Source organism: Gastrolobium bilobum, unplaced genomic scaffold (genome assembly GCF_033153095.1).
Source record: "Gastrolobium bilobum isolate Gb01-03AN ecotype WA unplaced genomic scaffold, APGP_CSIRO_Gbil_v1 utg10772, whole genome shotgun sequence".
In the NCBI taxonomy this organism is placed as follows: Eukaryota; Viridiplantae; Streptophyta; class Magnoliopsida; order Fabales; family Fabaceae; genus Gastrolobium; species Gastrolobium bilobum.
The window spans coordinates 278,396-291,861 of NW_026897585.1; the positions used below are offsets into that span (position 1 = coordinate 278,396).

Here is a 13,466-nt window from a genome sequence, read left to right on the forward strand (position 1 = left end):
TATATATATATATGGGACAAGATATTCTTACACCAGCATAAGAGTTATAAGTCTTGCACTCAATCTTAATCATTGATCCACTTGTATCCAATGACTCAAATTACTAAAAAATTAGAGCCCTTAGATATAAGTGGGATCAATAGGATCAATGGTCAAGATTGAAAGTGTAACTTACATTGGTATAAAAATAATCCTGACCCCCACACCAAAAAAATAAAATAAAAAATCCTGACCCTATATATATATATATATATATAATTTTACACCTGTATAAAACTAATAAACCTTACATCACATCTCAACCATTGATTTGTAACGGTTTGAACTTTTGATTTGAGCGGCGTAAATAACATCTTGTAAAAGCAGTACTTTAGCGTATAAAATGTCTAACAAATTATTAAAAAATATATTTTTGAGTTAAGTGATTGAATAAAACATATCTTGTTAAAGCCGTAATTTAATGTTTAAAATGTCAACTGACAAATTATTAAAAAAATAAATAAACGACAACTTTTGGTGCCTTGTTGGTGAAGTTCTCAATTTCCCTTCTCACTTTCAAACCCGAGAATATTCAGGAATATACTACAGCAACCTTACTAAAAGTTTGGCATGTTCAACCGCACTAATCAGTATTCTCAAGCAATAATCTTAACACTATATCTTAATCCAAAATCTTAAAATATTATATTTTAAATCCTTTTACTTATATAGTATTTACGTACTCCAATTAACCATTGACTCTGATACTACATAGAAAAATTAATTTAACACAAAAATTTAAGCATATATAACAAAATTATACATTAACTCTACATAAGCTTGTGAGTTGTAAGGCATACCCCATTTCCAGTTAATGGGCCTCTTCAGAGTGGTGTCCTTTTTATGTAGTTACTTTTTTAATAAAAAAAATAAAATCTTTATCTTCCTTGTTCCAACAAGAACAGGTTGGCTTTCACTGTTTGATTCACATACTCATAATGTATCATTGTTACTACAATATCCCGTACAGGACTAATATTTCATTATGACCAAAAAAATGTTATTACAAAAAGACTTTCAGGAAATCGGACATCAGTTCTAGATTGCTAGTAAACAATGGTCCTGATTAGAGCATTTATGCCCTGAAAAGACATCTCAGGCTTTTGTTCATTCCATCTAGATGGATATATTAAGACTGAGAGGGACAATTGTGTCCAACCCATATCATTGATCAGAATAGCCTAACGGTTTTGTCGGTCAGATATTCTACTGACAGCATCTTGATCAGAATCAGCACAAGCAAACTATTTAAATAGTTAGCAGCAAATGAAAATGGCACCATCTCAAGTTTCAACTTCACTGTGGGCTACACTGTCTAAGATGACTGGCATAGGTGTGTGTCGTTCACAATGTGCACAACTTGTTTCCTGCATCAAATGGAAAATGAAATCTTTTAATCCTCTGAACTGAGATGTATTATCAGAGAATTACGTCTCTATATATACTTCACTATGGAAAGCAATGCTGCCAGTAAACATGATTTGATTTGATTAGTCATTGATAATGACAATGTTATGATCCTGCTTCAAGGTACGAGACTTAGAGTCACACGTCGAAAACATAAGGTTCTAGTGTAGAATTTATATGGACTTTGGACTTTCCTACCTCATAAGCTAGTTTTTTGGGTAAGGTTCTCCCTAGGTTCGTATCAGCCACAAAGATACCACTTTTTCATTTTCCTCCAAAGCCTAAGAAACTTGACTTCAAGCTAGTGCAGAAAGAGCAATGCTCTAACCAAAAGTTTACCCACAGCAAAGTGCTACGTAGTATGTATGCATAGAGAAAATTATGTGATTAAATTTTCATGAAACAGTACAAGTACCTCTTCCAAAGCAACTTAAGTAATCCGGAGAGTGCAGGAAGAATCATTTTCTTGCTTCACCTGCAAGGATTGCCTCTGATGCTCAACTCGCTGAAGCTGTGATGACAATTGTAACAAGTCAATGGTTGCGCCATCTTCACAGGAATCTTCCACATTCACAAAATCTGAACCTTGGAAAACGCCACCTGCCATTTCAAAGTTGACAATACCATTATTGTCTGATATCAATACAGGACTGAGATGACTTCCATCTGCAGGATTGAATTCTGATGGAAACCTATCTGACACTCGGCTTGAAGAAGTCTGTGACCTTATTCCTATCTTTTCAGATACCTGACTCATGCTGTAGTGATGGTTATGGTTGTTTGGAATAACCAAGGGGTGGTGAGCCAAGGGAATTCCTGATGATTGGCTCGAAGAGTTCTGGGACTGAGATGACAGAAGAGAGAGAGCACAAGAGTCCGAAATTCCCGATAATCCATGAACAGTTGATGCTGTATCAAAAACATTGAAGTCCTCACTTACTAAGGAGGTATCCTGGAATAGTGATCGTGACCCAGAATTTTGGGCCCCAAGGGCAGGAGGATATTGGCTATTGTTTTCACAGAAGATGCTTCCTGTAGTGGATGTAGCACCATTTTCATGAAGAAAGGGAAATTGTTTTTCGTTATATGAAGGAAATAAAGACCTTGACTGAGGATGTACATTGGTGGTAGGCATAGAAGAAAGATGCCTAAAACCAGTTGCTTGTTCTGCTTTTATAGGTCTCCAGAAGCCACTCATTCCATATTTCTCTGAACGCATGACTGCACTAGGGAGCATCTCTGGGCAGATAAAAGATGTTGATGTTAGCACGGTTCCCTGGAATCTGCTATCTGCAAGAACCACAGGATCTTTATAAAACTTCAAATCAAACAATTTTACTAATATCAGATGACTACAAACGTAGAGAAAATTGGTGTCAGGGAATCAGTTATTACAAGAGTCACAGACTTCAATTAGCAACTACTATAAGTAAATGAAGCGGTTCAATAGTCTATTAAGGACCAAAAAGAGCCTAAGAATTTAAGCATTGCCAAACATATAGTTTAGTGAGTAATTCAAGAATCTCTAAATATTAAAACAACTGGAATTACTGCAACACACTTTTGATGTTTTAGCACATGTAAATGTAGAAAGTTTATTCAATTCCATGAATTCAATAAAAAATTAAAGGCACGGTAACATGTTGAAACTCTTCACCTTTTTCTCCCCCTTTTTTAATTAGAAATAGAAAACGAGTGGCAGTAGCCAATGTATATGCTAGAACATTGAGGTTAGTAATATGAAATAATAACTGGGAGTTAAAGTCATTTACTATTGATTAGACTTCATTTTGTTAGGAAAAGGGCACAAAGTTAATGATTGATCACAAGGAGATAGTTTAATTCGCATGGGGAAATCTTTCACTCAGACAAGTATGGTGACTGAAAATCATTTTCCCCCACAGATAACACCATTATTCTTTTTGAATAAATTACGTTTGGTTCACATCCACCACATAACCAAAGGATCCAAATTAAAGCTAGCTCCCAAATTGTACCAAAAAAGAGCTAGTTCGTACAAGGTCTGAAAATTGATAAAGAACAGAACAAAACCAGCAACTCTCAGAGAATGAAAGCTGAATAAACATTTTGAAACAAAAAAATGAGATAGCGGTTCATGTACTGTAGATGTAAATCCATCTAGTGAACCAGCACCTTTTTTTAGTGGGTGAGAAAGCAGGACATCTTTTAGCAAATTACTTCTAGAATATAATCAAGCTGCTGGACTACATTACATATTCTGAAGTGCAATGGTGTTAAGACAGGAAGTTAGTAATGACAATTGTTGGAAATCGACAATTACACAGAATCGAGAAAACAGAAAAAGAGATAAGAGTAGAGAGATTGACACGATGATTTACCCTGGTTCACCCAATATAGGCTACGTCCAGCTTGTCTGTACTATATTCACCTCACCGCCACTCGTTACAAGTCTCTCGGTTTACAAGGCAAATATAAATAGGATTACAAGAAACCCTAACAACAGCTATTCATGGGCCCAAGCCCAAACTGCTAAGAAAATTACAATAGAAACAGAGGCCTAAACATTCACCTCAGGTGAGCGGGACCCCAGTTGCCTTTCTGCTGACCCCGACAATTAGGGCCAACATCATCATGTGAAGTATGAGCCATACCCAACATTCTCCCACTTGGTGAATGCTTCACATGTTTCTTCAATCCCAAAGCATCTGTACACCATTCAAACTTCTCCGAAGTCACTGCCTTGGTCAGAAAATCAGCATTGTTGACCTTTGTGTCAACCTTCTCCAGCAATACAACCTTGTCTTCAATCTTCTCTCTGATGAAGTGGTACTGTATGCCGATATGCTTGGTCCTCGCATGGAAACCTGGGTTCTTAGCCAAGAAAATGGCGCTCTGACTGTCACACCCAACGATCATCTCTCCTTGTGCAAAGCCAAGCTCTTTGCACAACCTCCGTAACCAAATAGCTTCCTTAACAGCATGTGTCAAGGCCATGTACTCAGCCTCTGTAGAAGATAAAGCAACAGTGCTCTGCCTCTTACTCATCCAACTGATAGCTCCGCCAAATGAAGAAACAACATATCCACTTGTAGATCTTCTACTATCAATGTCACCTCCCCAATCAGCATCCACAAAGCATCTCAGCTCTAACAATGTCTGTCCCCTTGAGCCCTTCACGCCTTCATAGCATAACCCAAGGTTAGACGTACCACGAAGATAGCGGAACACACGCTTCACAGCCGTCCAATGCTCATTTCCTGGCTTGGACATATACCTGCTCAATACTCCCACTGCTTGAGCAATATCAGGTCGAGTACAAATCATGGCATACATCAGACTCCCTACTGCACTAGCATAAGGAACTGACGCCATCTCTTCTTTTTCTTCTTCAGTCTTGGGACACTGGTCAGCCGATAACTTAGAACCAGTAGACATGGGAGTCAACACAGGCTTGCAGTCAGTCATCTTGAATTTCTTCAGAACATCTTCTATGTACTTCTGCTGACTTAACCATAATCTTCGTTTGTCACGCTCCCTCTTAATCTGCATACCCAAGATCACATTTGCAGCGCCTAGATCTTTCATTTCAAACTGCTTTGCTAGCAGTCCTTTAACAGTGCTGATCATTTTCAAACTGTTTCCAACAAGTAACATGTCGTCAACATACAAAGTTAGAATAACAAAGTCACCTTCTAACCTTTTCACATAAACACAGTGATCAGCATCACAACGGTCAAAGCCAAGCTTCAGCACATAAGTGTCGAACTTCATGTACCACATCCTTGGGGACTGCTTCAGGCCATACAGAGATTTATTCAGCTTGCAGACTAGCTCCTCTTTGCCTCTTGCAATGAACCTCTCTGGTTGCTTCATGAAAATAACCTCCTCCAAATCACCATGAAGAAAAGCTGTCTTCACATCCAGCTGCTCCACCTCTAGGTCATATGCAGCTGCTACAGACAAAACCAGTCTTATGGAATTTAACTTTGCAACAGGTGAAAATACCTCACCATAATCAACCCCTTCTGTCTGTGAATATCCCTTTGCAACCAATCGAGCCTTGTAGCGTTCAATCTCCCCATTGGCACCAACCTTCTTCTTGAACACCCACTTGCAACCAATTGCTTTTCGGTCTGCAGGTAGATTCACCAAACTCCAAGTTTGGTTTTTCATCAGAGACTTCATCTCTTCTTTCATAGCTTCCTCCCACTGTTTGGCATCCTCCGAGCTCCTCGCATGTTTTACAGTGCTCGGATCATCACCTGTAATACTAAATGCACAAACATCATCACTAGCACACAGGATATAATTTTCAGGTGTATACCTCTCAGATGGTCTTCTTTCCCTCGTGGATCTCCTCAGCACTGGTGCTTCAACCTCAGCCTCAGTTTCAGAAAATTCATCCTCTACCTCATTATATTCAGCAGGTTCAGAATTCAAATTTTCCAATTCAATCTGTGAGTTTATTGTATCCTCTTTCAAACCCACATCCAACTCCACCGTCTGTGACTTTTCAGGAGCTTCAGGAAAAATCTGATTCAACTTAGATTCTCTGAATACAACGTCTCTGCTGTAAGTTACACTTCTAGTATCCGGATTCCACAACTTATAACCTTTGACGCCATCCTTGTACCCAATAAAGATACACTTTTCAGATTTACTGTCAAGCTTGTTTCTTTTCTCCTTGGGTACATGCATATAAGCTTCACAGCCAAACACTCTGATATGAGATACGTCTGGCCTTTTTTTAAACAGTGCTTCATACGGAGTCTTCTCCTTCAAAGCTGATGTAGGAGATCTGTTCTTCAGATAACAAGCAGTAGCCACTGCCTCTGCCCAAAACTCAGTTGCCAAGCCTGCACCGCTCAGCATACTCCGTGCTTTCTCCATGAGAGATCGATTCAACCTCTCTGCCACCCCATTCTGTTGAGGTGAGTAGGGCGTAGTCTTCTGTCTTACAATCCCATTGCTCGCACAAAACTTGTCAAATTTTGTTGAACAGAACTCCCCTCCATTGTCAGTTCTCAGCACCTTGATTTTTTGATCAAATTGATTTTCCACCAAAGCCTTGAACTCGCAGAATTTATCGAACACTTCATCCTTGCTGCGCAAGAAATATAACCACACATATCTTGAAAAATCATCAGTAAAAGAAACATAATACCTTGATTTTCCATGTGATGCTACAGGTGTGGGGCCAAACACGTCGCTGTGTATCAAGTCCAGAATCCCCTCAGCTCTTCCTCCTATGGAATCAAAAGATACCCGATTTTGCTTCCCTTGCAGGCAATGCTCGCAAAATCCAAACCCCATAGAGCAGCTCGGAATTCCATCCACCAACTTCTTTGATGTTAGAGTCTCCAGACCTTTTCCTCCAATATGCCCCAGCCTCCTATGCCATAACATAGCAGTGTCCTCCTCCGCCTGTTCTGAAACATAGCTTTCACCACTGAATACTGTGCTACCCAGCAGTTTCCACAATTTACCATGACGCTCTCCTCTTGCAATAACCAAAGTTCCTCGAGTCAGCTTGCAAGAATACTTGTCACTGCTAAAATTAATACCAGCATCTGCCATACTACCAACGGAGATCAGATTTCTGGTAAGCCCCGGAATATGCATCACACCCGGCAGATTCTTGACTGTCCTGTCACTCATCTTCAGCTTTACCTTCCCACGCCCCACAATTGCATGAGTCGTGTCATCTCCCATTCTAACTGTACCGCCAGAATACGATTCATAGGTGCAGAACCACTCCCTATGAGGTGTCATATGAAACGATGCTCCAGTGTCAATAATCCAATCATTACAGTCATTATGACTGTCAAACGCCATGTACAGGTCCCCTGTACTATCATCATCATCCTTCTTTGTACCCGAAGCAGACGGTTGTGAATCATCCCGCTTCTCAGGACCTACACTTTTACTTCTGCAATTCCTTCTCAGATGTCCAACCTTTTTGCACCTCCAGCACCTCATTTCAGATTTATCAGATTTATCACGGGACTTTGATCGTCCCCTCGATCTTCCTCTGTGACCAGACTTTGATTTGTCATCACTCCTCCCTCTAGCAACCAGAGCCTCATTGTTGGTACCTTCAGAACCTACCCTTCTCATCTCCTCAGACAATAAGGCAGCAACAACCGTCTCAAACGACAGTTTATTAACACTAGTACCAATTGACACAATGATGTGCTCCCAAGAGTTGGGCAGTGAACACAACAAGGTGCAAGCTTTGTCTTCCTCGTCCAGGTTAATGTCTATAGACGAAAGTTGTGCACAAATAGTATTAAATTCATTTAAATGAGCAGAGAAAGAATCACCTTCGCTCATCCGCAGATTATACAGCCTCCTTCGCAGGAACAGCTTGTTCACGAGTGACTTGCTCTGATAGAGACTTCCCAGCTTCGTCCAGAGATCCTTCGCGGTCTTCTCAGAAGTTACGTTCACCAGAACGTTATCAGCCAGGCATAACCAGATCAGGCTTCGCGCCTTTCGATCGTCTCTGGTCCACGCCTTCAACTCCTTCGACTCGCCATCACCTGACGTTTCTTCACCGACAGGTTTTGTTGGTACGGACGGCTTATCATCTTCGATCACGTACCAAACGTCCCTGTCAACGAGCAGAGCCTCCGTCTTCAGCTTCCATAACTCGAACCCTTTTCCTCTGAACTTTTCAACCTCGACCCGTGATTGGCCAGTCGACATCCTCTCCAGATCAATTTCGCAGTTTTATCTATGCCAAGAAAAAACCCTAAATCGCGAAACCCCAATCTGTCACAGGAACCCTGGTCGCAGAACCAAAGCTCTTGATACCAATTGTTGGAAATCGACAATTACACAGAATCGAGAAAACAGAAAAAGAGATAAGAGTAGAGAGATTGACACGATGATTTACCCTGGTTCACCCAATATAGGCTACGTCCAGCTTGTCTGTACTATATTCACCTCACCGCCACTCGTTACAAGTCTCTCGGTTTACAAGGCAAATATAAATAAGATTACAAGAAATCCTAACAGCAGCTATTCATGAGCCCAAGCCCAAACTGCTAAGAAAATTACAATAGAAACAGAGGCCTAAACATTCACCTCAGGTGAGCGGGACCCCAGTTGCCTTTCTGCTGACCCCGACAATTAGGGCCAACATCATCATGTGAAGTATGAGCCATACCCAACAACAATGGCATCAGAATGAAATAACAGAAAATTGTCCGACAAATGTACCAACTGGCAACTGGAATCAAAATTGAGAAGTTAAATAGAAAAGTAAACAAAAATCTTGACTAACTTTCTGCAAGGCTGTGTGGTCATATCACAGGAAGCCTTTGAAAAGTTGAAAATGAACAAATAAAAAGAAACTGGGTTTTCAAAGGCATGATTATATATTCTTTAGAATGTTATAATTAAGCAGTCAATCAAATGGAATTTAATCAGTAACGAATGCCCAGAGGAAGGATGGGAGTTTGATAAAAAAGGGAAGGATGAAGAAGAGAGGAGAGTTATATCATCATCTAATTTAAGAATATATATACATATTATTACCACCACATGGCTGAAGCAACCTCCCGGACTTTCCAGAGTGAGTATTCAATTGTGGTTTTCTTCGACGCTCGTTATGGCCTGCAAGGCGTTTCCGACAGCTGCGCTTACCATCATCAAACTCAGCCAGCAAATGAAACCTGGATAGTAAGCTAAACATTAAAGAAGAGCTATATATCATAACAATACAGCTTCTTATTTCAAGCTTGTCCATTTCTGAACATCTGAGACTGAAACAGAAAAATTAGTGAAGCAAAAATTATAGTTAATAAGCATAATCATACAAGGAAGGTAAGGAAAATGATGAAACAAAGTCAGATAAAGCTTTTAAAACCCGTGTGACGTAATGTTGAGTAGATAAAGAGTCATGTTTTAGTATTCCAAACGGCACAAAAAAGGAGACAAGCCTTTGTGAGGTCAAAAGTAATTCTGTGTATGAGCATATATTTAGCTCAAAGCAGCATGGAATCAAACAAAAAAATTCAAACCGACCTACTACATTGCTGACAAAACCTCTGCTCAATGCCATTCACTATAACCGTGGCAGTCTTGGAGTGAACCTCACAAACTTTGTGCCTCTTGTGGTAATCTTTACAGGAGCTAAGGTCCTTGTTACAGCCATAGACTTGGCAGTAAGCAGTCTGTGAGTGCAAACCTGAAGCTCGCACTCTCTTGGGGGGCGTTGATGACTCAGAAGACGACAAAATGGGTGTTCCTTTGGAAAATGCTGGATCATTAGCATCTCCATGATCAGCAAATCTTCCTAGCTTCAAATCAATGAGGGAATCCCTTCCGTTAGAGTCCACCACAGAGTTTGAAAGCTTGGAATTGGAGTCCCCTCTCGAAGAAATTGCATTTGGGGCAGCCACAACAGTGCTTGTGATTCTACTATCAAGTTTTCTGCTTGGAACACTGCCAAGAAGATCATCAGACAATTGTTTCCCCAACATTTCAGGAAAACCCAATTCCTCAAGACCTTGGTTCTCAATGTTTTGCTGCCCCAAGGCTAACATGTCATTGGAAAAACTACATGGGGTTTTCAGTTCCCAACCCAAGAATGAATTTTTGGTTCTCCCAATACTATTGGGAGGCGAGAGTGTCTCGTTGGAAACATAACCCTTTTCTTCAGAAACATAGCTCCAAGATTCCATCACACGCAACAGAATCAGGGTGTTAAGAGAAACCAAACAACAAAACAACCCACTTCAATTGACGCAGGAATAGTGTCTTAACAGTGATGCTATAGCCAAAGTTGAGCTTAAATTTCGATTTTGCATAGCCTCAGCAGAGCAGAAAGCTTAACGAGGATGAACCATGGGAGAACCAAGCATTGTTGCAAGAAAGACACAAAAAGCAAACAAATTTACTCTACCTGAAGCAAAAAGTTTTTGGACTCTTCAATTCCAGAGAAACCAAAATAGATTGAGAAAAGAAAAGAAAAGAAAAATTTGAGAGAAAAGAAGAGAAAACCCAGGTAGCAGAGGGAAGAAAGAAAGTAGAAAAAATATCAGAAGGGCACAGGTGAATATGATGAAGGTAAAGAGTGTGTGAAGTTAAGGAGAGGAGTTAATGGAGGCAAATACTGAATCCATTTAGTCATTGGGTAATGTTTTTCTTATGTCGTTGGAGACACCTTACCTCGTCTCATAGACTCTTCGAAATTTGAGCCATCAATTTTTTGTTTTTTTTTGTTTTGTTATAGTGTAGGACTCACTTGAAGATGTTTCTGTAGGAGATAGTCTTGTCTCCGATAAGGTAAAAAAAACAATCCCTTTGTTATTATACTGAAAGAGAAAGCCATTGATTGATTGTCCGACCGAGTCATGAGAGAGAGAGAGAGAGTACTTGAAAGTTGAAATAGTGGGATTGCGGAAGGTGTTAGAAGCAGACGCAACTCAACTACTTGAAAGAGATTTTTACTGAGTCGCAAGTTGCATGGAAATTGAACAATGTTTATGTTGTGAGATTCCTATTTTCGGAGACAATCACAGTAACACACACCTGTCAATCTGTGACTGTGAGTGAATCAGGTCTTAAAATCGATCCAACCAACTCATTTAAATAAAATAAAATAAAATTGGAGTATAAAAATTACAAATAAATTAATAAAATAAAAAATATTGTAACTAAATACTTAAAATGATACATATAAGGCCATTTGTATGTGAAACTGCGTGTAACTTCAAATTCAAACAAACGAAGGATAAAATAAGTTTTATTGTATTTTTTAAAGTAATCACTAATCCAGCTTGTCGTTTTTGTTAGTTTTAAAAATTAGAGTAAATGAATTATTTAATGAAACAGTAATAAATGCCATCATGCAATATGAGAGAGATATTTTCAATATTTGAGGAAAAACAGTTTATACTTTACATCTAAATTCATCATTAATTATGCAAAAAAAAAAAAAACTGCTTCAATTTTATATTCTACAGATTATTTCTTGAAATTTCCATTTCAATTTATTTACTTAAACTTTAAATATTTAATAATTTACTTTTTAAAATCTTGATTATAGGTATACCTTCTGAGGGGCTGTTTGGTATCAGTGAATTTTTTTTTTTTTTCCCAAATGGTAGGGAAAATGAGTTTGTCATATTTGGTAGGGGAAGAATTAAATTGAGGGTTGGAAAAAACTTCTCCCGTCCAGTTATTTTTCATATGAAAATGTTATCCAATTTTGCCATTTAGAACATGGAAAAAAAACCCACCACGTGGGGAAGTCAAAACAGTTTTGTTAGACAAAAACACCCTTTATTATTAGCAGAGAATGTTTGATGACCAGGGGTGCTAAACGAACCAGGAGCTCTTCAGGGGCTTTTGGCTCGGCTCGTGAAAGCTCGAGCTTATATGTCTAAAATTGGTTGTTGGTATCAGGCTTGAACTTGTATAAAAGCTCGTTTAATAAAAAGGCCTCAGGCTTCAATTCAAAAGCTCGGCCTTAGAGCCTCCCAGGCTGGCCTTGTATATTTTTTTTTTTTATATATATTTTTTATACTATTTGTAATAGCGCTCTCTTTCTCCTCAATCCATTTCACTCCATTTTATTGGTTAAATAGACTTTTTAAATGATTTTGTTCTATATTATGCTATTTGGATATACATTGAATTTATGAATATTTATGGAATTACTAGTGTTGTTGATTGTATATTATGTTTGAATAAATTTTTGTTGTCTTATTTTTTTTAAACAGGCTAAACCAGACATGTAGTTTTTATAACCAAATCAGGCCACAGGCCGATATTATATTCGTAACAAGTAACAGGCTAAGGCCAATTTGACATATGTGAACACAGGCTTGACTTGTTTAGACCAAAGATCGGCTCGTCTCGGCCCGTTAACACCCCTGTTGATGACAGAACAAATTCAACAATATTTAAATTTATGGGTACTTTGATAATTTTGGATAAGATTCTCATCATTTTTTTACAATCAATCAAACATAGTTAGTAAAATTAACACAAGTTTTCTAGAGAAAAAAATTGACCTACCGAAAAATCTTCTCATAACTTACCGGTAAAAAAAACTTCCAACCATTTTTCCGATAAAAATGGTTCCGAGTAAAAAAAAATTCTTCGATATCAAACACCCCTCAATTTCATTTAAGTTTCCTTCTAAATCTTGAAAGTATTAGTTTAGTTTATTTGTATAGCTTTTGTTTTAGCCGGCCTCCACAGATCCAATAGGTTGAGCTCAATACTAAGGATTCATATTAAGAGCCTTTTGGATATTTTATGGTGAGCTATAGAATCTTATCATATACAGTCTCTCACTTTGTGCACAACTTATCATTATATACTCACGATGGGTGTAACAATGGAGTTTTAGCACAACTTTTTCTTCTCTCTCTCATGGCTAGAGAATCTTGTTTCCTTATATAAACTCTTACATTTTCAATGAAGAGGCATCTAATTTCTCACACTTGAGTTGTTAATCTAGTGAGATTTAGAGCCACCTTAATCGAAATACATTATCCCCTATTACAGGGTTTTTTTTTACCCTTTTGCCCCTCATTAATTAATTAATAATCATTTTGCCTCTTAGCCAGAACTATCTATCAATCTACCCATCTTTAATCGATTAACTTGAATATTTAATCGATTAAATAATCAAAACTAACAAAAATAATTGACTTGAAGATTTAATCGATTAAATCTTCAATAATATGAGCAAAGACTATCAAGACATAAGAATTAGGAAAGAACAAGAGAGGTGAATCGGAGAGGATGTGTGCAGTGTGCACCATTATTCGGTTTGATTTGGTACAATTAAGTACAAACAACTATGCTTTTATTGTTGAAGTGGCGGCTAAGTGATATGTTGATCAGCATGTATGTAAATTCTCCAGGAGGATCATTTACAGTTGATAATAATTATGTATATGTTCCTTTTTTTTTTATAGTGTCTCTCATTTCTCTTTTTTCTCCACACATGACAAATGTTTCTTCTAACTTTGTATTCCTCCCTCCTTTTCGAAGGAAAGAGATACAACTTGCGA

At 38.3% G+C, this 13,466-nt stretch overlaps 1 protein-coding gene across 1 annotated transcript; it reads right to left on the bottom strand.

Moving 5' to 3' along the window:
- Window positions 1-1,063: 1,063 nt before the first annotated feature.
- On the bottom strand, window positions 1,064-10,134 carry LOC133308347 (squamosa promoter-binding-like protein 6). The gene is made up of 4 exons (XM_061508965.1): window positions 9,460-10,134; window positions 8,971-9,107; window positions 1,862-2,736; window positions 1,064-1,406 (listed from the first exon to the last, which is right to left on the bottom strand). Exons 1-3 carry the CDS (start codon window positions 10,116-10,118, stop codon window positions 1,877-1,879), a joined length of 1,656 nt encoding a protein of 551 aa, XP_061364949.1. The 5' UTR covers window positions 10,119-10,134; the 3' UTR covers window positions 1,064-1,406; window positions 1,862-1,876.
- Window positions 10,135-13,466: the final 3,332 nt, after the last annotated feature.